We start from the raw sequence: 19358 nt of genomic DNA on the forward strand, positions 1-19358 counted from the left end.
TATTTGATCTAAAAACTACATACCCATTACAGCAATCAGAAAGTACATAAAGTCTAACATAAAAATGCTGTTATAGAAAACATGGATTTTATTTAAGCATAATAAATTCCATCATTGATGATAAAGATAAAATGCAAGTTTTAAATGAGATAAAAAATTAATCCATGATTTTTCTGTGGTACTTACTATTCCCCAACAAGTGCCCTATATAAATAGGTTTCAAGAGTGTAAATGTTAAAAATTTTAATCCATAAAATAATTTTCGGAAATCTCCTTAATTTCTTGTGATCAATTTCTTCATTTATCACTGTACCTAAGGCAAGGCAGTTTTTTGAGACATTCCTTGCCAAGTGACAAGAATGAAATAAATGACTTTTGAAAATCAAGTGAAATTCTGCTGAGACACATATGTGAAAAGTTAAATACTTTAATAAAACAGTTTTTGCTCTCAGCCAATTCCTGTGGCTAGAAAATCTTGAATTTCAAAAGGCAAAATGAGTGGTTGCTGTTAAGACTAGCCACTGCATAAATTATGAAAATACCACATCTAGAAATTATTCAAACACAATTCTTTATCTTTTTTAAACAGATTTATCAAGATATAACTGATGTACAATATACTGTACATTAGAAAGTGTACAATTTTACAAGCTTCACATATGTATACATCCATGAATGTATCACCACAATCAATAACATACCTGTCCATCACTCCCAAAACTTTCTTCATCCCTCACTCCCCTCCCTAATCATTCCCAGGTGACCATGGTTACTTTACACTTTCTAGAAATTTATATAAATCAAATCATACTCTATGTGCTCATTTTAGTCAATGGTTTCCTGCAATCGGCATAATTATTTTGAACTTCATCCATATGTTTATGTACATTAATAATTAATTCCACTTTATTGCTGAGTGGGATTTCATTGTGTGGACAGACCACAACTTATTTATCCATTAACCTGTTCCAGCTGCAGTGGATATTATTGGATGTGGCTTTGTGTGGAGATACGGTTTCATTCCTCTTGAGTAAAGAACTGAAGGGAAATGGCAAGGCTGTATGGTAGATGTTTTTAAGAAACAAACAAACTGTTTTCCAAAGGCATTTAACTACTTTATATTCTCACTGGCAGTGTAATGAGTTCTAGGTCCACATTCTAAAACATTTGGATATGGGCTATATTTTTTAACTTTAGTTCTTCTAGTGGCACCCCTCATTTTAACTTGCATTTGGCCTAAGGACTAGTAACACTGAGCATCATTTCATGTAGCTATTTACAATCTGTGTATCTTCTTTGGTGTTGTAATCTGTTGAGATATTTTTCCCAATATAGTAATAGGTTACTTGTCTTACTATTGAGATGTAAAAGTTCTGTATATATTTTAGGCACAATTCCTTTGTGTGATATGTTTTGCTAATATTTTCTCCCAATCTGTGGCTTGCCTTTTCATTTTGTATGAATTTTTCAAAGACAAGATTTTCATTTTGATGAAAATGAAACATCAATTTTTTTCTTGTATGATTTGTGCCTGTTTATTGTCCTTCTTAAGAAATCTTCTCTTAATCCAGAACCCTAAAATTTTGTTTTCCTCAAGAATTTTTATAGTTTTAGTTCTTGGTTTTAGGTCTATAGTTCATTGTGATTTTTTTTTTTCATAAATAGTGTCCTGTAAAGGTTGGAAAGTATTTTTCTGTCTAAGACATCATTGGTTTAAAAGATTTTCCTTTGACCATTGAATTGTTTTGGCAACTGTGATTAAAACCAATTACCCCTATATGTGTTGTTCTATTTCTGGACTCCCTATTCTGTTCTACTGATCTATATGACTATCTTTTCACCAATAACACAGTGTCTTGATCATTGTAGCCAAATAATTAATTCCTCCAACACTGCCTTTCTCTTTAAAACTGCTATGGCTATTCCACATCCTTTGATTTTGCATATAAATTTTTACAATCAATTTGTCAATTCCTATGAAAATGCCTGCTGGGATTATAACTGGATTGCACTGATTCTATAGATTAAACTGGGGACAATTGATATCTTAAAAAAATTGAATCCCCTGATCCATGAACACAGTGTATCTCTTTATTTCTTTAATTTCTCTCACCAATGTTTTGTAGTTTTCCATATCTTTTGTCTACTTTATCTCTAATATTCCATATTTTATGCTGTCTTACATGAGTATTTTTAAATTTAAATTCCCAATTGTGTGTTGCTAGTATTAAGAAATACAGTTGATTTTTGTATGTTTGCCTTGTATCATGTAATGTTGCTGAATGAACTCACTTCTTGATTCTAGCATCTTTTTTTTTTTAGTAGAGTACTTAGGATTTTCTAAATAGACAATCAGTCATATAAATGAAAAGACAGCTTTGTTTCTTCCTTTCCAATCTGCACACTTATTTCTTTTTCTTACCTTACAGCACTGGTTAAGAACTCCAGTCTAATGTTTAATAGAAAAGTGGTGAGGGACATCTTGTTTGTTCCTGATCTTTGAGGAAAAGGATTCAGTCTTACACCATAAAGTATTATAATTAGTTGTAACTTTCTCATAAATGAGTTTTATCAGGATAAAAAAGTTTTTTTACTATTCCTAGTTTCTGAGAGATTTTGTCATAAATATGTTAGCTTTTTTCAAATCCTTTTTCTTCATCTACTGAGATAGTCATATGGCTCTTCTTGTCTAATATGTTAATATGATGAATTATACTGATTTTTGAACACTAAACCAATCTTTCAGTCCTGGATAAACCCCACCTGCCAATGAGGTATTATGATCCTTTATATGTACTACAGCATTCAACTTGCCAAAAATCTGACAATTTTTGGTTCTATTATTCATGAGGAATATTGGTCTGTAGTTTTCTTTTCTTGAAATATATTTTTCTACTTTTGGTTTCAGCGTAATGCTGGTCTCATAGAGTAAATTTGGAAGTTTTACCTCTTCTTCAATTTTCTGGGAAAACATGTAGAGAATTGCTATTATTTCTTCCTTATATGTTTGGTATAACTCACCAATAAATGTTGCTGCTATTGATTTTTTTTTTTTGGTGGGTAGGTTCTTAACTAAAAATTCAATTTCTTTAATATAATATAGAGATACTCAGGTTATCTATCTTTTCATCAGTTTCAATAGCTGTTAGCTTTTAAAATATTTGCCTGTTGTTTATAATATTCCACTATTCTCTTTTATTGTCTACAGAATATGCAGTGATGTGCCCCTCTTTTATTCTTTATTTTGGTAATTTGTTTCTTCCCTCTTTTTTCTTACTCAGTCTACTTAGAAGGTTATCAATTTTACCAACTTTCTTAAGCAGCAGCTTGTGGTTCCATTAATTTTTCTCTACTGTTTTCCTGATGTCTAATTCATTGATTTATGTACTTGTCTTTATTATTTCCTTTCTGCTGCTTTCAAATTAACGAGCTTTTCCTCCCTAATTTCTTTTTTTTTTTTTTTTTTGGCGATACGCGGGCCTCTCACTGTTGTGGCCTCTCCCGTTGCGGAGCACAGGCTCCGGACGCGCAGGTTCAGTGGCCATGGCTCACGGGCCCAGCCACTCCGCGGCATGTGGGATTTTCCTGGACCGGGGCACGAATCCGTGTCCCCTGCATCGGCAGGCGGTCCTCCCTAATTTCTTGATGCAATCTGATGCCATTAATTTGAAACAATTCTTATTTTCTAATAAGGCATTTAGTTCATGTATTTTCCACTAACCACTGTTTTAGCTAAATCCCTCTAATTTTGATACATCATGTTTTAATTTTTATTCAGTTCAGAATACCCTGAAATTTCTTCGATTTGTTCTTTGTTCCTGGGATTATTTAGTGGTGTAAATAATTTCCAAGTACTAGGAGGATTATCTAGATATTTTTCTAATTGCAAGTAATAATTCTAAATAATCATGTGAATTATATACTTCAACCAAGATATCAGAACAAGGAACTAACCAAATTGTGACAGAGGGAGGAAACAGTCCAAAAAGTTTCATGTAAACACTGTAATGACTGAAAGGTGTTTGCTTAATTTCTCTGGATGTATGAGTAGTTGGTCAGGTGATCTTACTTCCCTTTTGAAAATGGCTTATCAGTCTGACACTTTATGGCCAAAGATTACGGCCTGAAAAGCTGGTTATAAATCAAATTATATTCCCACTAGCTAGCATTATAAATGTTTCCCATGTTTTCAGGAAAAGTAGTTTACAAAATTAGACACTAAAAGGAAAACATAATTTAATAACATATTATTACTATTAACAATAGGTCACACAAAGTTCAACACTTTACTGAAACCTAAAACTTTAACTTCATTGTCTTTGCAACCAGTCCCATTTAGGGCTACAGTTTCTTTATGACAAGATCACTGAAGTCTTACACTCAAGGATATCATCTCCATAATTAATTTTTTTCATTAAGTATGAATTTCTGCATGCAAATCAGTCCTATCTTTTGAAAAGCTAATATGAACAGTATAATAACTAGCAATAGCTGACACCTAGTACTTACTATGTATCAGGTACTTCTAAGTCCTTTATGTGTTTTATCTCATTTAATTCTCGTAGGAACTCTATAAAATAACTGCTGTTATTATTTATGCTTTTCAGATAAGGAAAACAAGCAGTAACTAGATCAAGCAGGTCCACAGCCAGAACCCAGGAAATGTGGTCCTGATGCCTGTGCTCTCTGTCACATTATATTGCCTAACAATATTAGAAGTTACAGATTTGCACAGCAAAGACAACTAATGCAAAACTAACCTTTTAAAGAGCTCATCTACAGAAATAACTGATAAATTTTTGATTTCCACACAATTTTTCAGGAGGCAACTGAGTAAAGACCTTGAATTGTAAATGGTAACTTATAAAATTTACTGAAATTTGACATCCAAAAAAAAGAAGAAAAAAGCAATTACTAAAATGAAACAAAAAAATTGGCCTATTACTGACACACAGGTGAAGAAAAATTCATATTTACAATATACTAAACAAGAATAGGAAGTTACTGTTGTAGCTGAGATTAATAGGTTCACATTCAAATTTGACACTATTTCAGATTTGATTTGGCAAATTTCCCAAAAGCAAGCACAGATAAAAGAATATGAAGACCACATATACTCTGCTTAAAAATTTTTCATTATTTTACCTTTTGGTTTCGGGGTAAATCTTGAACATTTGATGGAGGCTTGTAATTCAGAACTAGTCTTCTAAATTCCAAAAGATTGAATAATGACTGAAAAAGAACAACAATTTAAGATAACTGAAGGGAAAATTCTATTAACAGAACTATAAAAATATGACTGGCCTGAGAGATTTATTTTATATACAGAATATTTCCCACTAGCACAAGAAGGCCTATTTTCTCCCCGAGAAGAAGTCACATTTCTTTTATTTTGACATATTATTCTTGATCATGAACAATATTTACAGTACTGCAAAGGAGAAAATTATACGTGGACAACTCAAAAAAACATAATATATATTATTAAAAGTTTCCTTTCTTTATGTTACTATGTGCCTAAGCAGTTTCCTCAAAATAAAATCTACACAAATGCAAAGTTGAGAACTTTTTAGACATGTTATCTTCAGTATGAGTTTTCTAGAGGTATCAATTCTACAAAAATATAGTAAAAATAAATTTATAGAGACAAAAAAATTACATATTATCGCTAATGGTTAAGGAGACACACAACCTAGAAAGGAGAAAGATAATTAATTATAACAATAGCAGTGTTACTCCAAAATACAGTAATATTGATCATGTAGAGCATAATGAAAGCATGTGAAAGATGCTCATGAAAAAGCTTCCTGCAGCTATGTTTTTAAGCTATAGCTTGTAACCCAGTAATGTCATCATGATAAACATTAATTTTTAAAACTGAAATAAAATATAATGGAAAATATCAGAACATGTCATAAACAGTCAATTCACCAGAGTATCATTTGTAAAATTTTCATTGGTGATATTTTTACATACATATGTATGTGTAAAGTGTTTTACAATGTAAAACGTATTCCTTTCTGTGAGTCACAGTTTATAAAGTTTGAAAATCATTGCACTGGAGGTGATAATGTATTAAATCTTAGTAAAAGATGGGTTAGCCAACTTGATAGAAAATAAAAATAGCACCACAAATCCATAAGAAAACAAGATTTTGTTTAGTACAGGTGTTGGGAAAACTGGTCCACTATATATAAAGAAATAGTCATATATAGATATATAGATATAGATGTGGATTAAAGACCTAAATATGAAAGGTAAAACCATAAAACTGATAATTGTGATCTGAAGTAGTTTTTAATTAAACAATATGAACATATTCATTCATTTATTCATTCATTTAACAAATATTTATGGAGCACCCACTACATGCCAGACACAAGGAAGACAGGCAGCAGAGAATAAAATATATCAAGTCTCTGCCCTTGTACCATCTTGTTATTGCAAGTTAAAACAATGAGAGCAGATGTTATAAATCAGAAATAATAAGTACAATAACAGACCAAAATCAGAAACTTAAGGAAGAAGCAGCATTTAAAAGCCAGAGGAAAAAGAGCTATAAGAAAGACAAAATAAAAATAGTAAAGGAAGTGTGTAATATGAGATCACAGAAGAAAAAGGCATAGAAAAAGCTTTCAAACATAGTTGTGTATCAGAATAACTGCAGAGCTTTAAAAGTTCCTGTCAGGAACCTCTCAACAAAGATATAAAGTACCATAGAAGATTCTGTAGTACATCAAAGAATCACTGGCAAATTTCATGAAGGACAAGATTAGCAAAGGTTGAAGATTGCCACATTCTAGTAAGGTAAGGGCAAGAAAATAATCTTTAGACTTGTCAATTGGGAAGTCACCTTTCCAGTAGAATGGTAGAATGGCAGAAGATCAGCAATGAGTCCTGAAGAAATGGGATAAAAGTAAGGGGGACAAAGTACAGACTGTTCTTAAAATGAATTTAAATAGGAAAGAGAATATTGACAAATCTGGAGAATCTCAATCCCACTTCTATGCTCTGAGCTCCCACTGGAAAACTCTTTTCTTCTTCCTGAACACCCTTTAGAATTTCCTTTGGTGTGGGTCTCCTGATAACAAAGTATTTCAGCTTCTGCTAAACTGAAAATTGTGGGGTTTTTTTCATTTTTTAAAGATTTTTGCTAGTTATAGAATTCTAGACAGCCAGTTAACTTTTCCCAGAAGTTTAAAGATAGCATTTCTGTTGAGAAGTCAACCGTTAGTCTTATTTTTGCTCCTTCATAGAGGCGACACACCTTTTCCATCTGGCTACTTTTAGTATTTTCTCTGTCTAGAGTGTTTATCTGTTTTACTATGATGTGCCTTGGTGTAGTATTCTTTATGTTCATACTACCTGGTTCCTATTGCTTCCCTAATCTGTGGCTTCATCTCTTTCTTCAAGTTTGGAATATTCTTTGTCATCTCTTCAAATATTGTTTTTATCCTATTTCCCTTTTAGTTTCCCTCTGGAACCAAAAATAAATTGTGTTAGTACAATTTACACCATGTCCAAAATAGCTCTTATATGCTCTCATCTGTATCTCATGGCTTTAGTGTGAAAATGTTCCACAAACTGTCCAGTTGACTAATTCTCTCTTCAGTTGTGTCTGATATCCTGCTAAACACTGATATCTTAACTTCATTTATCATATTTTTCAGTTCTAAAATTTCTATTTTGTTCTTTTTATAGTTTTTATTTTTCTATCAAAATTCTCAAGCAGGCTTCTAATTCCTTGAGCGTAGTAATAGTTACATAACAAATTATTCGATTTTTAGGTTTCCCTGTAGGTATATTTCTAATTATTCATTATTTTCTCGTAATTTTTGGACATGTCTTATTTTCTGATATAACTAATTATGACTGATTTGAGTGCTAGACATTGAATTTTCTCCAGTTTTTTACATACAAAGTTCAAGATGATAGTATCTTCTAACAGAATTTACATTTCCTTCTGGCAGGCAGCAAAACTGGGACTACTTGCAAGCCTAGATCATCTTAACCCAATCAATTCTGAGAAAATCTCAAGCTGGGATTCACAAATTATAAAGCCTGGGCTATTTTCAGTTCTCAGTTAATTCTAGGGTGTAGCCCTTTAGAATTTAACTGAAAATCTCAGGTGTTTCCTCCGGCTCCAAGCCTGTGTGAAACTTTGCTTAGCTCCCCAGCCAATCAGAAGTCACTCCTGAAATTGCCTCAAAGATAAAATCAGCCCAAAATGTGAAGCTTACTCTCTGAAATTTTTGTTCTCTCAAAGTGTAGCCTCAAAATTCCTCACTGCTTTAGGGTTTATGCCTTCAAAAAGCTGATTTCATTTTTCTTTTGTTTTGTTTTGGACTCCAGCAAAATATGAGCAGGTAGATGTCCGAAAACAACTTAATATGCTACTACCCAAAGTAGAATTTCTGACCATGGATTATCACAACAAATCATAGAAATTTATTTTAAGTACCAATCTATACCATAAATCAGGCATAGCAGTATTAGTCAACACATTCCTTCAAAAGGGGTGGGAAAGAGTAATTGTCACTACTGCCTAAATTGTGTTTGTGAGTCATACACATTGAAAACAAGTATCCTTTCATTCAGTCCAAAGCTAATGTGTCAATTTTGAAATCTGTTAAAGTAGAGTTTGGTTAAACTCTTGCTAATATCAGAGAGCTAATGGAAGATGAGAGTTTAAATACATAATTTGTGGAAAACAAAAAGAGTGATGACAAGAAAGCAAAGGGAGACATAAACTGTCTGTCTATAATGAAAAATACTAAAGAAAAGCAAAATAAATTCTCCTTGGTGGATTTTTTTTAAAATGAAATGGTATCAGGTAAGCTTCAATGTGAGGTAGAAACAGACTGGCATGATTAAAAACTGAAAGTCTGTATACAGAGCAATTAAAGCCCTATGTCCTTCTCAGACTGAGAAGCATCATCAGACAAGTACTCTCTCCTCTGTGGAATACAGGAAAATTTAAACTGTGAATATAATTTAACTGACTCAGGTTCATAAAAATCAGTCATAGTGTATTTCAGGGTAGGATGAGATTCAGGGCTACAAATAGGGTAAAAGCCTTCCAATTGACCCCCAATTGTCCCTTCCCCAATTCCCTTTCCCTAGACCTGCTTTTAGAAAGTTAGCAACCATGCTTAAACCACAAAAAAATCATGATCCAGTCTGGATTTAAGGCACAGAAATTTCATGTTGTAAAGGACTCCCCTCACCAAAAAAAAAAAAAAAAAAAAGGAAAAAAGAAAAAAAAAGAGTTAACATGTTTGAGATGTTTGAGTATATGAAACACACTATTGATAATACCTCAAAAGCGAGGTTGAAGCAGCTGGAAATTTTTAAGGATAAATAAGTATACAGAAAACAGAAAGAAGAAAAGGTGGCAACTGACAACTCCAAGAAAACAAAGAATCACAGAGGGGTAGTCTTAGTAAACCATTATAATGTCTACAAAGTCAAAGAAAATGTAAACACTGACTACTGACTATTTTTAACTGGTGATATAACTATGCTGGGAGATGAAAGGAAAGGCAATTCTAGGTAGGTGAAATGAAAGAGCTAAATCCTCATCTATCTCTGCAGAAAGGCATGTCATTTAGAAAAACGAAGATAGCAAGAGAAACAGCTAGAATTGGTTGTAGATGCCTTTAAGAAGCAGGACTATGCTTCTCAGGCAGGGTGGTTTGGAGCAGAGGACTGCTGTTTTTCACAAGGCTTTTATTGCTATGGGATTTTTGGTTTTCTCTTTGAACTATGTACTCATGTTCTTTGATGAAAATTAGAGACAAAAGCAAGTGTTATGAAAAGCACGTTAAATGATATCCTGAAATGTTTTGAAAACTTGCAGCACCTTTTCAATACCATACTTTAATACATTAGAGTGGTAGAAGCATCTTAAGTCTTCAATTCCACCATAAGTAATATATGCTCCTTTACGGGTCATTTATTTACTAACTCACTAATTACTTAGTGGGTTCCTCCAACGTGTCACTCTACTATACACTGGTACAGAACACTAACCTAGATGATGTGCTCTCTGCCCTCAGGACGCCTGTATTTTAGTCAACTTAGAGTTTCATAATTTATGCATAAGGTGACCATATACTTTATCATCCAACCCATAACCCTTCTGAGTATGAAAAAGGGCTTTGAGACTAACTAACAGGTGCTGATAGATCTACAATGTGAGTAAACTGGGACTGTACCAGGCAAACTGAGAAGTATGAGCACCTTATTTCTGAGCATCTCAGAGGCATCCAAATGGGAATGGTGCTAAGGTTTATCATGAGAATCCATGGATTACTTGAACTTAACACCCCAAACAAAAGAAAGAGGAGAATATATTCCTATAAGCAACTACCTAATTCACTGACACCCTAGTGGAAAAAGCAGCCCCAATTAGTACTTTCTACATAAAAGTTCCTTTTGAACAGGATGAAAATAGTCCTGACTAGATAACTGGTTGATACCCAATCTAAAGACAGTCAGGCTAATATTATTAGCATCCAAAAGGTTATGTAAGCCATTCTCTGTACAACCTTCTCCTTGCTTACAGTCTCTTTCTGATATTCTGTTCCCCTTTTCTTCCAAAACACTTAGGTCTCAGTACCTAAAGGAACAAATATAACAAAGCTGTGCCTTCTGTAGCCTATCCTCATTACCTACTCTGAAGTTAGAGATTTATAATCCCAGTAAACTACTATAATTGGTAGAAATACTTACAAAGAAAAGAATTCCCAGTTGTTTCATACTCGTCTTGCCAACTAAGTATAATAAATTCCATCCCTGAGAAAAGTTTGTAATTGAAACGTCACAGTACATTTATGTCACAGTCTGAACAAGTTCCACCTTGCTTTGGAAAATACAAGTTAAAAACTTCCAACACTAATACAGATTTCCTACCCAAATTTTCTTTCATAAGTGAAAAGTTCCGTTTATGATGATAAACTGTTATATTTCAGATGTCTGTGAAATTAAGCAAATGTCAAGAAATGAAAAAATAAAATATTTCAATTACTAGAAACGCAAAGTAAAAGGTACTTAAAATGGGTTAAGAGACTTTAAAATTACATTCAAAAACAAAACGAAGTTATCTCCAGATAAATTTTTCTTCCCACCCACAATTTTCTGAACTCTGAAGCTTAATGTTTTTCCACATCCCCAAGTCAGTATCTTATTATTTTATTATAATCCAAATTTTTCAAGGTTAGCGGTTACTTCTCCTAGGTGTTTATTCTAACTAAACTATTGATTCTTTAGAAGCACTTTCTTACTTCTTACAGTTTTCTAAGAGAAACAGCTAATCAATGAGCCTCATTTACTGGCTGTAATAGTGTAAAGGTAGCATCTACTTGTCCAAATACAGGCTGCAAAGCATACTCATAAACACCCAGATCAGAGCCTTAAAACTGTGCTTCATATTTTAAAATGATGACTAAATTATGAAATTTAGATTGAACAATGAAATGCAAAAGCCCTCACTAACAGTGCAAGTAAAGTAAAGCAAGATAGCCTATTAAGAAGATCTAAGAGATTAAGATAGCAAATAAAGTTTGAGATATTGTTGGCATGTAAGTGAACAATTAATGCATACTCAAGGCCAAGAACAAAAGTATCATCACAAATTTATGTTAATCCAGGTATTCCTTAACATTTTAATAGGCTGGAAAACAAATAACATAGCACATTATTAACTAGTGTATACCACAGTTTATTAAAAAGTGAGGCATAAATCCAGAAAACCAAAGGAAATCAAATTATATAATATTATTTGCCAGAAAGGCATAAAAGAGTTGGAAATTATAACACGGAAGTAGAAAAAAAGTTAAAACTATAGGTTAATCGCCTAGAGAACACAATTAACAACCTTGTAGAAATGAACTTAATAACCCATGAATTGCATTAATATCATATGAAAGTTTACGCCGTATACAGTTTTGGAAAAGTACAAAATGAAGAGATATTTTGAATGTAAAAGAATGTAAATTAGAAAACATCTAATGATTTAAAAAGTACTCATCAGAAATAATAAATAAGCTACAATTCAGCTGTATTAGGAAAATAAGCACAAATATTAATTTTCCTAAATGGAAATTAAAATTAAGAGCATGTTATTATTCATAGATTGTTTTATTTAAGGAGACTTTAACATTCTGCAATTTGATGGATAACATTATCAATGTCTGAGAATGGTAAAGATTTATGACAAAAGTCATATCACATAAAAGTTTTAAAAAAAAAGAAAACTAGTCCAAATTCAGAAGATGATGGATATCTATGCATACAAACATTTTTCATTTTAGAATAAGGAGTTCAAGAAACATTTCATTAAGGCCTTTCCAAGTTAGAAAGAAAATGTTATTCTTGATTTATCAGCATTTATTCTTTACATCATTCTCATATATGTATTGAGAATTATTTGTCAATCTGTTCCCTCCTCAAATAAAATGTTCTCTCACATAAAAATAGTATTTAAATGACTATAATTCTTGAATGATATTTTCCATTATATATAAATAATTCTGATCTGACTCACAAAAAAAAAGTTTTGGTTTCATACCTTGGTTACATCCTTCCCTAAATTTGCAGGGATTTATATACAAAAATATTTTCTTTCCACTCTGACAATTCCCAACAAATGGGAAGGAGGAAAAATTAATTCTGAATAAGGCATTAGGTAGTGTTCTATCATTAAAACTCCATCCTGGGAGTGAGGAACAAAGTGGGGTGGCGAATACTGCAATCCCCAAACTAGGTTAGTAGACAGAAAGGCATACTGAAACCTGGTCTGCAGTTATATATAAAGTATACAGCTTAAAAGAAACACAACCCCAACCCACTTTCCATTGCTGTCAGGCCCACCAAATAAGATCTGCATAAACACTCTTACCTGAATAACAGCACTAAACCAGCAAGTATTGCCAACATTCTTTAGTCCAACAGGAGCTTTGTCCTGCCTTTTTCTATCATAAGGGTTTCGAGAATCTCTCCAAACTTCAGTAGGTGTCCTCTTCAAACATGCTTTATTTTCTGCTATGCTGGCTTCAAGAACTCTTAAAAAATGGGAAGAAGATGATGGGGAAAAAAAGTACAGTATTAATTTAGTGCTGTACCCTAGAAAAGAGCATACTATAAACTAAGGATTTTAATAGATTAAGCTCTAGACAATCCATCTGGGGAAGTAATATTTAAAACTAAATTTACTCAAGCGGAAGCTAGTTTTAAGAACATAGCCGTGGCAATGCCAACACATCAAGAGGCATGCAGCCTACTTTTCTCAGAAAAAGGAAATTTCAAACACAAAAAGACAGCATTATATAATAGGAAATATATTAAATTATATTTCAACAAATTAGAGGCTTAGTACCAGGGATACAGTACCTAGATAAGTTTCCTGAAAAGTCACTGTATTGAAGTACATATTTACAATATAACATAATGACTATTTTTATAAGAATTACTTTGAATCAAGAAAACTAAAAATTGAAAATAACTGTACTTTTATTCCTCTGACCATTAATTTCCTTTCCTATTATAAAAACGGTAAGGTAAATTCTAGGGTTCCTTTCAGTTCTAGAGATCCATGATTCTACAAGAGCTAAATAAAGGGAGAGAATATTTATGTGTTCACTTCTTTACCCAAAAGTTTGCGAAGGGAAAAATCTACTGAAATAAATATCTACATATCAGAATAATAAAAGATTAACCTCTTCAAAATAAATGCACCTACAGAATATCTAAAAATATATCTAAAATATCTAAACACGGCTAAGAGTAATGCTACTTCGCTTAATGGTGTTCTTCTTGCTCTTAAACACGCAACAACATGCTGGAAAACCCTAATCCCCACATATAAACTAACCATGCATTTTTGCCTGCTCAAGACATGTGTTACTTATTATTCTAAATAAGCATAAATAATAGCTAAATATCTTAACTCATTTTGTATTCATTACAAAACCTCAGCAAGAATAAGTTTTTTCAACTTTTTTGGCTTCTTAAGAAGATCTCATTCATCCTACACTATTTTTCTCCTAAAGATTTTGCTCTATCAGATTAATGTCAAAATAATATAGCTATCTTCCTTAATTATGCAGAAAAAGTAAATTATTCTTTTGTCTCTAACCTTATAACATGACATTAGATACAATGTATTAGATTCCAAACTAGTATTACTTAAAATAACTTATATGAATGTAGGATAGAGTCTTCTTTGGGAATCAGTAAAACCACATACTAAAAAAAAAAAGAAGCAGAAAACAACATGATAGGGACTTCCCTGGTGGCACAGTGGTTAAGAATCCGCCTGCCAATGCAGGGGACACGGGTTCAAGCCCTGGTCTGGGAAGATCCCACATGCCACGGAGCAACTAAGCCCATGCACCACAACTACTGAGCCTGTGCTCTAGAGCCCGTGTGCCACAACTACTGAAGCCCACGCACCTAGAGCCCATGCTCCACAACAAGAGAAACCAACCACAATGAGAAGCCCGCACACCACAACGAAGAGTAGTCCCTGCTCGCCACAACTAGAGAAAGCCTGTGTGTAGCAACGAAGACCCGACGCAGCCATAAATAAATTAATTTTTAAAAAAAGAAAACAAACAACATGATACATTACAATGTAAAGATCAAAGTAAATTCACATATTTAAAAATAATCAGTATACACTTTTAAGAGTGGTCCAACATTAGCAGCAGTACTCTGCCCAAATATCAACTCTCCATGAAACCTCGGCCCATACAAGCTTTTTCTCTTAAACTATTGACCACTAAAAGGTACTAGAGGTTTTCCCTGGTGGCGCAGTGGTTGAGAGTCCGCCTGCCGATGCAGGGGACACAGGTTCGTGCCCTGGTCCGGGAGGATCCCACATACCACAGAGTGGCTGGGCCCGTGAGCCATGGCCACTGAGCCTGCACGTCCGGAGCCTGTGCTCCGCAACAGGAGAGGCCACAGCAGTGAGAGGCCCGCGTACCGCAAAAAAAAAAAAAAAAAAAAAAAAAAAAAAAAGGTACTAGAACTCCTTGGAAGGTATTTAGTTAGATGAATTGGGGCATAAGAAAATCAGCATTTATCTACAACATCCCACTCTTATCAGAAATAAGTTTTAAAGAACATAAGGGGGAGGTAAGTCAAAGCCAACTTGAGAGAATTCCTACTGTTCAAGTTGTACAATTCAACATAATATAAGAATAATCAACTAGAAAAATTAAATTTGTACAAGGCGGCTACTTCAAAAGAGAAAAGTTAACACATAGTATACAAAAGGTAAATACAACACCAGTCTATTTTATATAACAAGGTATATTTAATTATTTATTGACTTTTATAAATGGGAGTGTTTTCATTTGAAAAGTCTGCTCCTTTTGTAACATATGTGTATCCAGAAGTATAAATAAAGGACCCTTATTTCTACACTGGTAATTAGAAATGAATGAACTAAAACAAGCAATGGTTTCTGGGTGAAGTAGCAACAATACCACAAACAGGAAAGAAGAATTAGCACCAGCGGTCACATATAAGACACAGAAGAGGCATCCAGCAGTTGATTAGTACCAGTGGGCATGTACAATAACCATTTAAAAAGAGGATTCTACAGTATATTCCAAAAGCATAAACTGATCAAAAGTGAAGGAGAACAAGGAGAACTACACTCATTCCTAAATCTTCTAGGTGGATGATCCTCTACCATTACATATTTTTAAACTTCTAATCATAATAAAATACTAATTAGAAATAACCCTTTTCAATGCCAACACACCAGATCATTTGTATCATAATGACCAGGAAACGGGTCACACAGACAACAGTCATGGAAAACTTGAGAAGACCTGATTTCTACAAAATGTACCGTCTACAAAAATTAAAGTCTAAAAATAAGTCACATGTACTCCAATAAAGAGGTTAAAAAAATAAATATTAAAAATTGAAGAAATAAAAATAAGTCACATGAAGTTAATAACAAAATGAAACTCAGCCTCAAGACCATATTGAGTAAAACTAGGTCTCCTGTTCCCCACAAGGGTCAACAACCCATCCCAAATCTACAATCCAGACTCCCCTGAGATAATGACATTCTTCTAATTCCAGATCTAGTTAAGATTACTAAAAACTAAAAAACAGAGAGTATTTTTTAATGGTTCGATACAGTCAATTCAGACACCCTCCTCTTCAGCCCCCTCCCACCAAGAAAATACATCTCTTGATTTTCACGTTGTATGAAAACATTAATGTGATAAGATAATATAAGCTTTTTAGTTCCCTTGCCTACTTTTGGGAGAATGTATGGCCTCATATGTACTTTCTAGGACCAAGCAGCTTGCCTGCACTTTTTGTTACAAGAGGAGGGAAAGAAAGTCAAGGATATAAACTGAAGATACCATCTCTCCAGCATTCCCATAAAACTTTTTACAGAGGTAAAATTACATACAAACTGTAATAACTGAGTAGAGCTTAAGACATACATGTCCACTGTTTCTCAAAATGACCTAAAGATATAAAAAATTTTTTAAGTACCCATTTTTAAACCACATTTATTTTTGGTGGGTGGGTATACATACTTAAATGTATATAATTAAATATTCATATAACTCAATTCAGTCATATGGTAGAGATCATCATTCATTATAATAAAAGCATGAGTTTTAAAGAAGTAGATTTATTATAATATTCCCTAAACATATGGTAATATGGTAGAATTATGGTACTAAAAATAGTGGATGAAAGAATGTCATGACTTTGTAATCTTGATTTAGAGCTTATAACACATTTAGTTTTTTAATCACCAAGGACTTACAACATGCTCCAGTAGGTTTCCTCCTACCACTTCCTCCTGGCTCCTAAAAGACTTTATAAATACATTTATTACACTGCACAAAATTATTAATCAACCAGTCTCTCCCATCAGCATCCAGAGGATAGAAACATGGATTTGTTTCATCCCTAGAGCATACATGATTTAAAAAAAAAAAAAAAACAGGGGCTAAACAAGTGTTTGAAGTAGATGGAAGATTAAAATATTAGATGTTGCTATCTGTTTGTCATTTTTCTTTCTTTTTTCTTTTTTTTTTTTTTTTTTTGGCAAAAGCAGCCCAACCTCTAGCCCAAATATGAGCCCTCCATTCCCAAGCCCTTGTCCTTTGCTATAGTCCAGTCCTGGCATATTAATATAAGCTTTATATAAAGCCAAGTCCTCATAAGGGTTCCTTCCCTGGCCTCACCAAACAAAGTGAAGCCAATAATTCTACCCAGGCTTTAAAGTGTAAAGTATGCCAATAGCTACATTTCAGATATTAAGGCTGCAAGTAGAGAGAGAGAATTAAAAAATAACACTGCAAATCTCAGAGCTCAGAAATAGCTTAGAACAAAATGTAGCATACTGAAAAAGGCAAGCCCAAAAGCCACAAATACCAACCCCAACTACAATCACCTTATCTTCTCAACACTAGTCATGACCATGGCATTTAACAATATAAAAAGGTGACAAAATGTTTTGTTGTCTCTTTTCCTTCCACACACTATACTGAATGAATCTTTACAACACTTACTTATGGTAAGTGTTCATGTTCCTAGTAGAATTTTATTGTACTGATTTTGAGGGCTTTTTTTTTTTTTTGCTTGTTTTCTTTTGTACTGTTATTTAAACTGCATTATAGAAAACATTCCACTTTGGATCATCTAAGTCTATTTCAAGCAAGCAACATACTCACTGGAAAACATGCATATCATTTAAGCTATACAGATCAACCAAAAAGAAAAGAAAAAAGAAGGTGGAAGGAAGGAAGAGAAGGAGGAAGGAAGGGATGGAGGGAGGGAGGGAGTATTCATCTTCTACATTTCCTTTAAAAAAAATCTATTGGTATTTTGATTGTGATCACACTAAACCCATAAGTTAATTTAAGGAGAACTGACCAGTTTTACAATATTCAGTCTTCCAATTTGTGAAACAGAATACATTTCCAATTATTTCCATATTCATTAATATGTCTCAGTGTTATTAAATAATTTTCTTCTTAGAAGTTCTTGCACACTTATTAGATTTATTCCTGGTCTTTAATAGTTTTATGTGTTATAAATGGTAGCTTTAAAATTTTTCTCCTTATCATTCTTTCTTATACATAAAAACGTAACCTTTTTTATACTGATTATCAACGAACAGGGCTAAATACATCTTTTCTTGGTAAGAGTATTTTATTGAGGTGATTTACATATAACAAGATACACAAACCTTAAATGTATAGTTCAGTGAAATTTTTACCAATGAATACCACCCCGCATGTAACCACCACCCAGACCAAGATATAGAAAATTTCTATTATTCCCCAAAATTCTGTCATGCCCTTTCCCAACCAATAGTGTCTCTCTAGTTCTCAGATAATCACCATTCTGACTTCTACCACAATAAACTAGTTCTGCTTGTCCTTAAACATCACATAAATGGAATCACACAGCAGTTACTCTTTTGTGTCAAGTTTCTTTCACTCAACATGTTGCTTTGTGGATTCCTCCACATTTTTAAAAGTACCAGGAAAATGTTTTCCATTACATTGCTTAGTATTCCACTGTGTGAATATACAACCACTGTTAACTATTCTGCTCTTACGGATATTTGGTTGTTTACAGTTTTTAGTTATTATCAATAAAGGCACTATGTGCTTCTTTCTCAAGGGTCTATACTTAGAAGTGGAAACGTGGACTATGCTAAGTCCTAGCATAATATATGTCAAAATACACTAGAAATTCCCAGTTTTCCAAAGTGGCTACACCATTATACATTCTTACGAACAATATATGACACTTTCAATCACTCTACATGCTTGCCAACATTTGATATTGTCAGTCTTTTTAATTTTAGCCATTGTGTTGGATATATAGTGGTGGCTGTTCTCCAATAAGGTGACTCATCAAACTTGCGCCACAAAGATTACCACCACTGCTATAATCTATCATCATACCCAACATGACAACTTGTCCAACTTATTATTTTCATGTGTCTAACTGCTATGTAAATTTGTGTCATTTGTCACTTTCACTGTCACTATTTTTAGGATAATTCTACCTTTTTCCTCTGAGTAATTTTAAGACTTTCCCAGTCTTAAGTATTCTGGAGTGTCACTATAATGAATTTATGTGTGGGTTTCTTTTCATTTTTCTGATTGGGATTTGTTGGCTCATGAAATTATAAGTTATCTCTTCACTTCTAAAAAATTCTGTGATTATCACTTTAAATTTTGCCTCTGACTCACTCCCTCCTCTTCTTCTGTAACACCAATTAATGTATGTTAGACTTATTCATTTTATTCTCCATGTCATTCAACCTTTCTCCATATTATTTAATTTTTTAGCTA

The 19358-nt window shown here is 33.2% G+C and overlaps 1 protein-coding gene across 2 annotated transcripts in view; it reads right to left on the reverse strand.

Moving 5' to 3' along the window:
- Positions 1-19358, reverse strand: part of USP25 (ubiquitin specific peptidase 25) — a 139530-nt gene that overhangs the window by 81514 nt on the left and 38658 nt on the right. For both annotated transcript variants that reach the window (XM_060098607.1, XM_060098606.1), the window contains exons 5-6: positions 12902-13064; positions 5146-5232 (exon numbers count right to left, since the gene is read on the reverse strand). In XM_060098607.1, coding sequence (XP_059954590.1) covers positions 5146-5232; positions 12902-13064 — 250 coding nt within the window. The remainder of the gene's footprint in view (positions 1-5145; positions 5233-12901; positions 13065-19358) is intronic.

The sequence above is a fragment of the Mesoplodon densirostris genome, chromosome 5, assembly GCF_025265405.1.
Source record: "Mesoplodon densirostris isolate mMesDen1 chromosome 5, mMesDen1 primary haplotype, whole genome shotgun sequence".
In the NCBI taxonomy this organism is placed as follows: domain Eukaryota; kingdom Metazoa; phylum Chordata; class Mammalia; order Artiodactyla; family Ziphiidae; genus Mesoplodon; species Mesoplodon densirostris.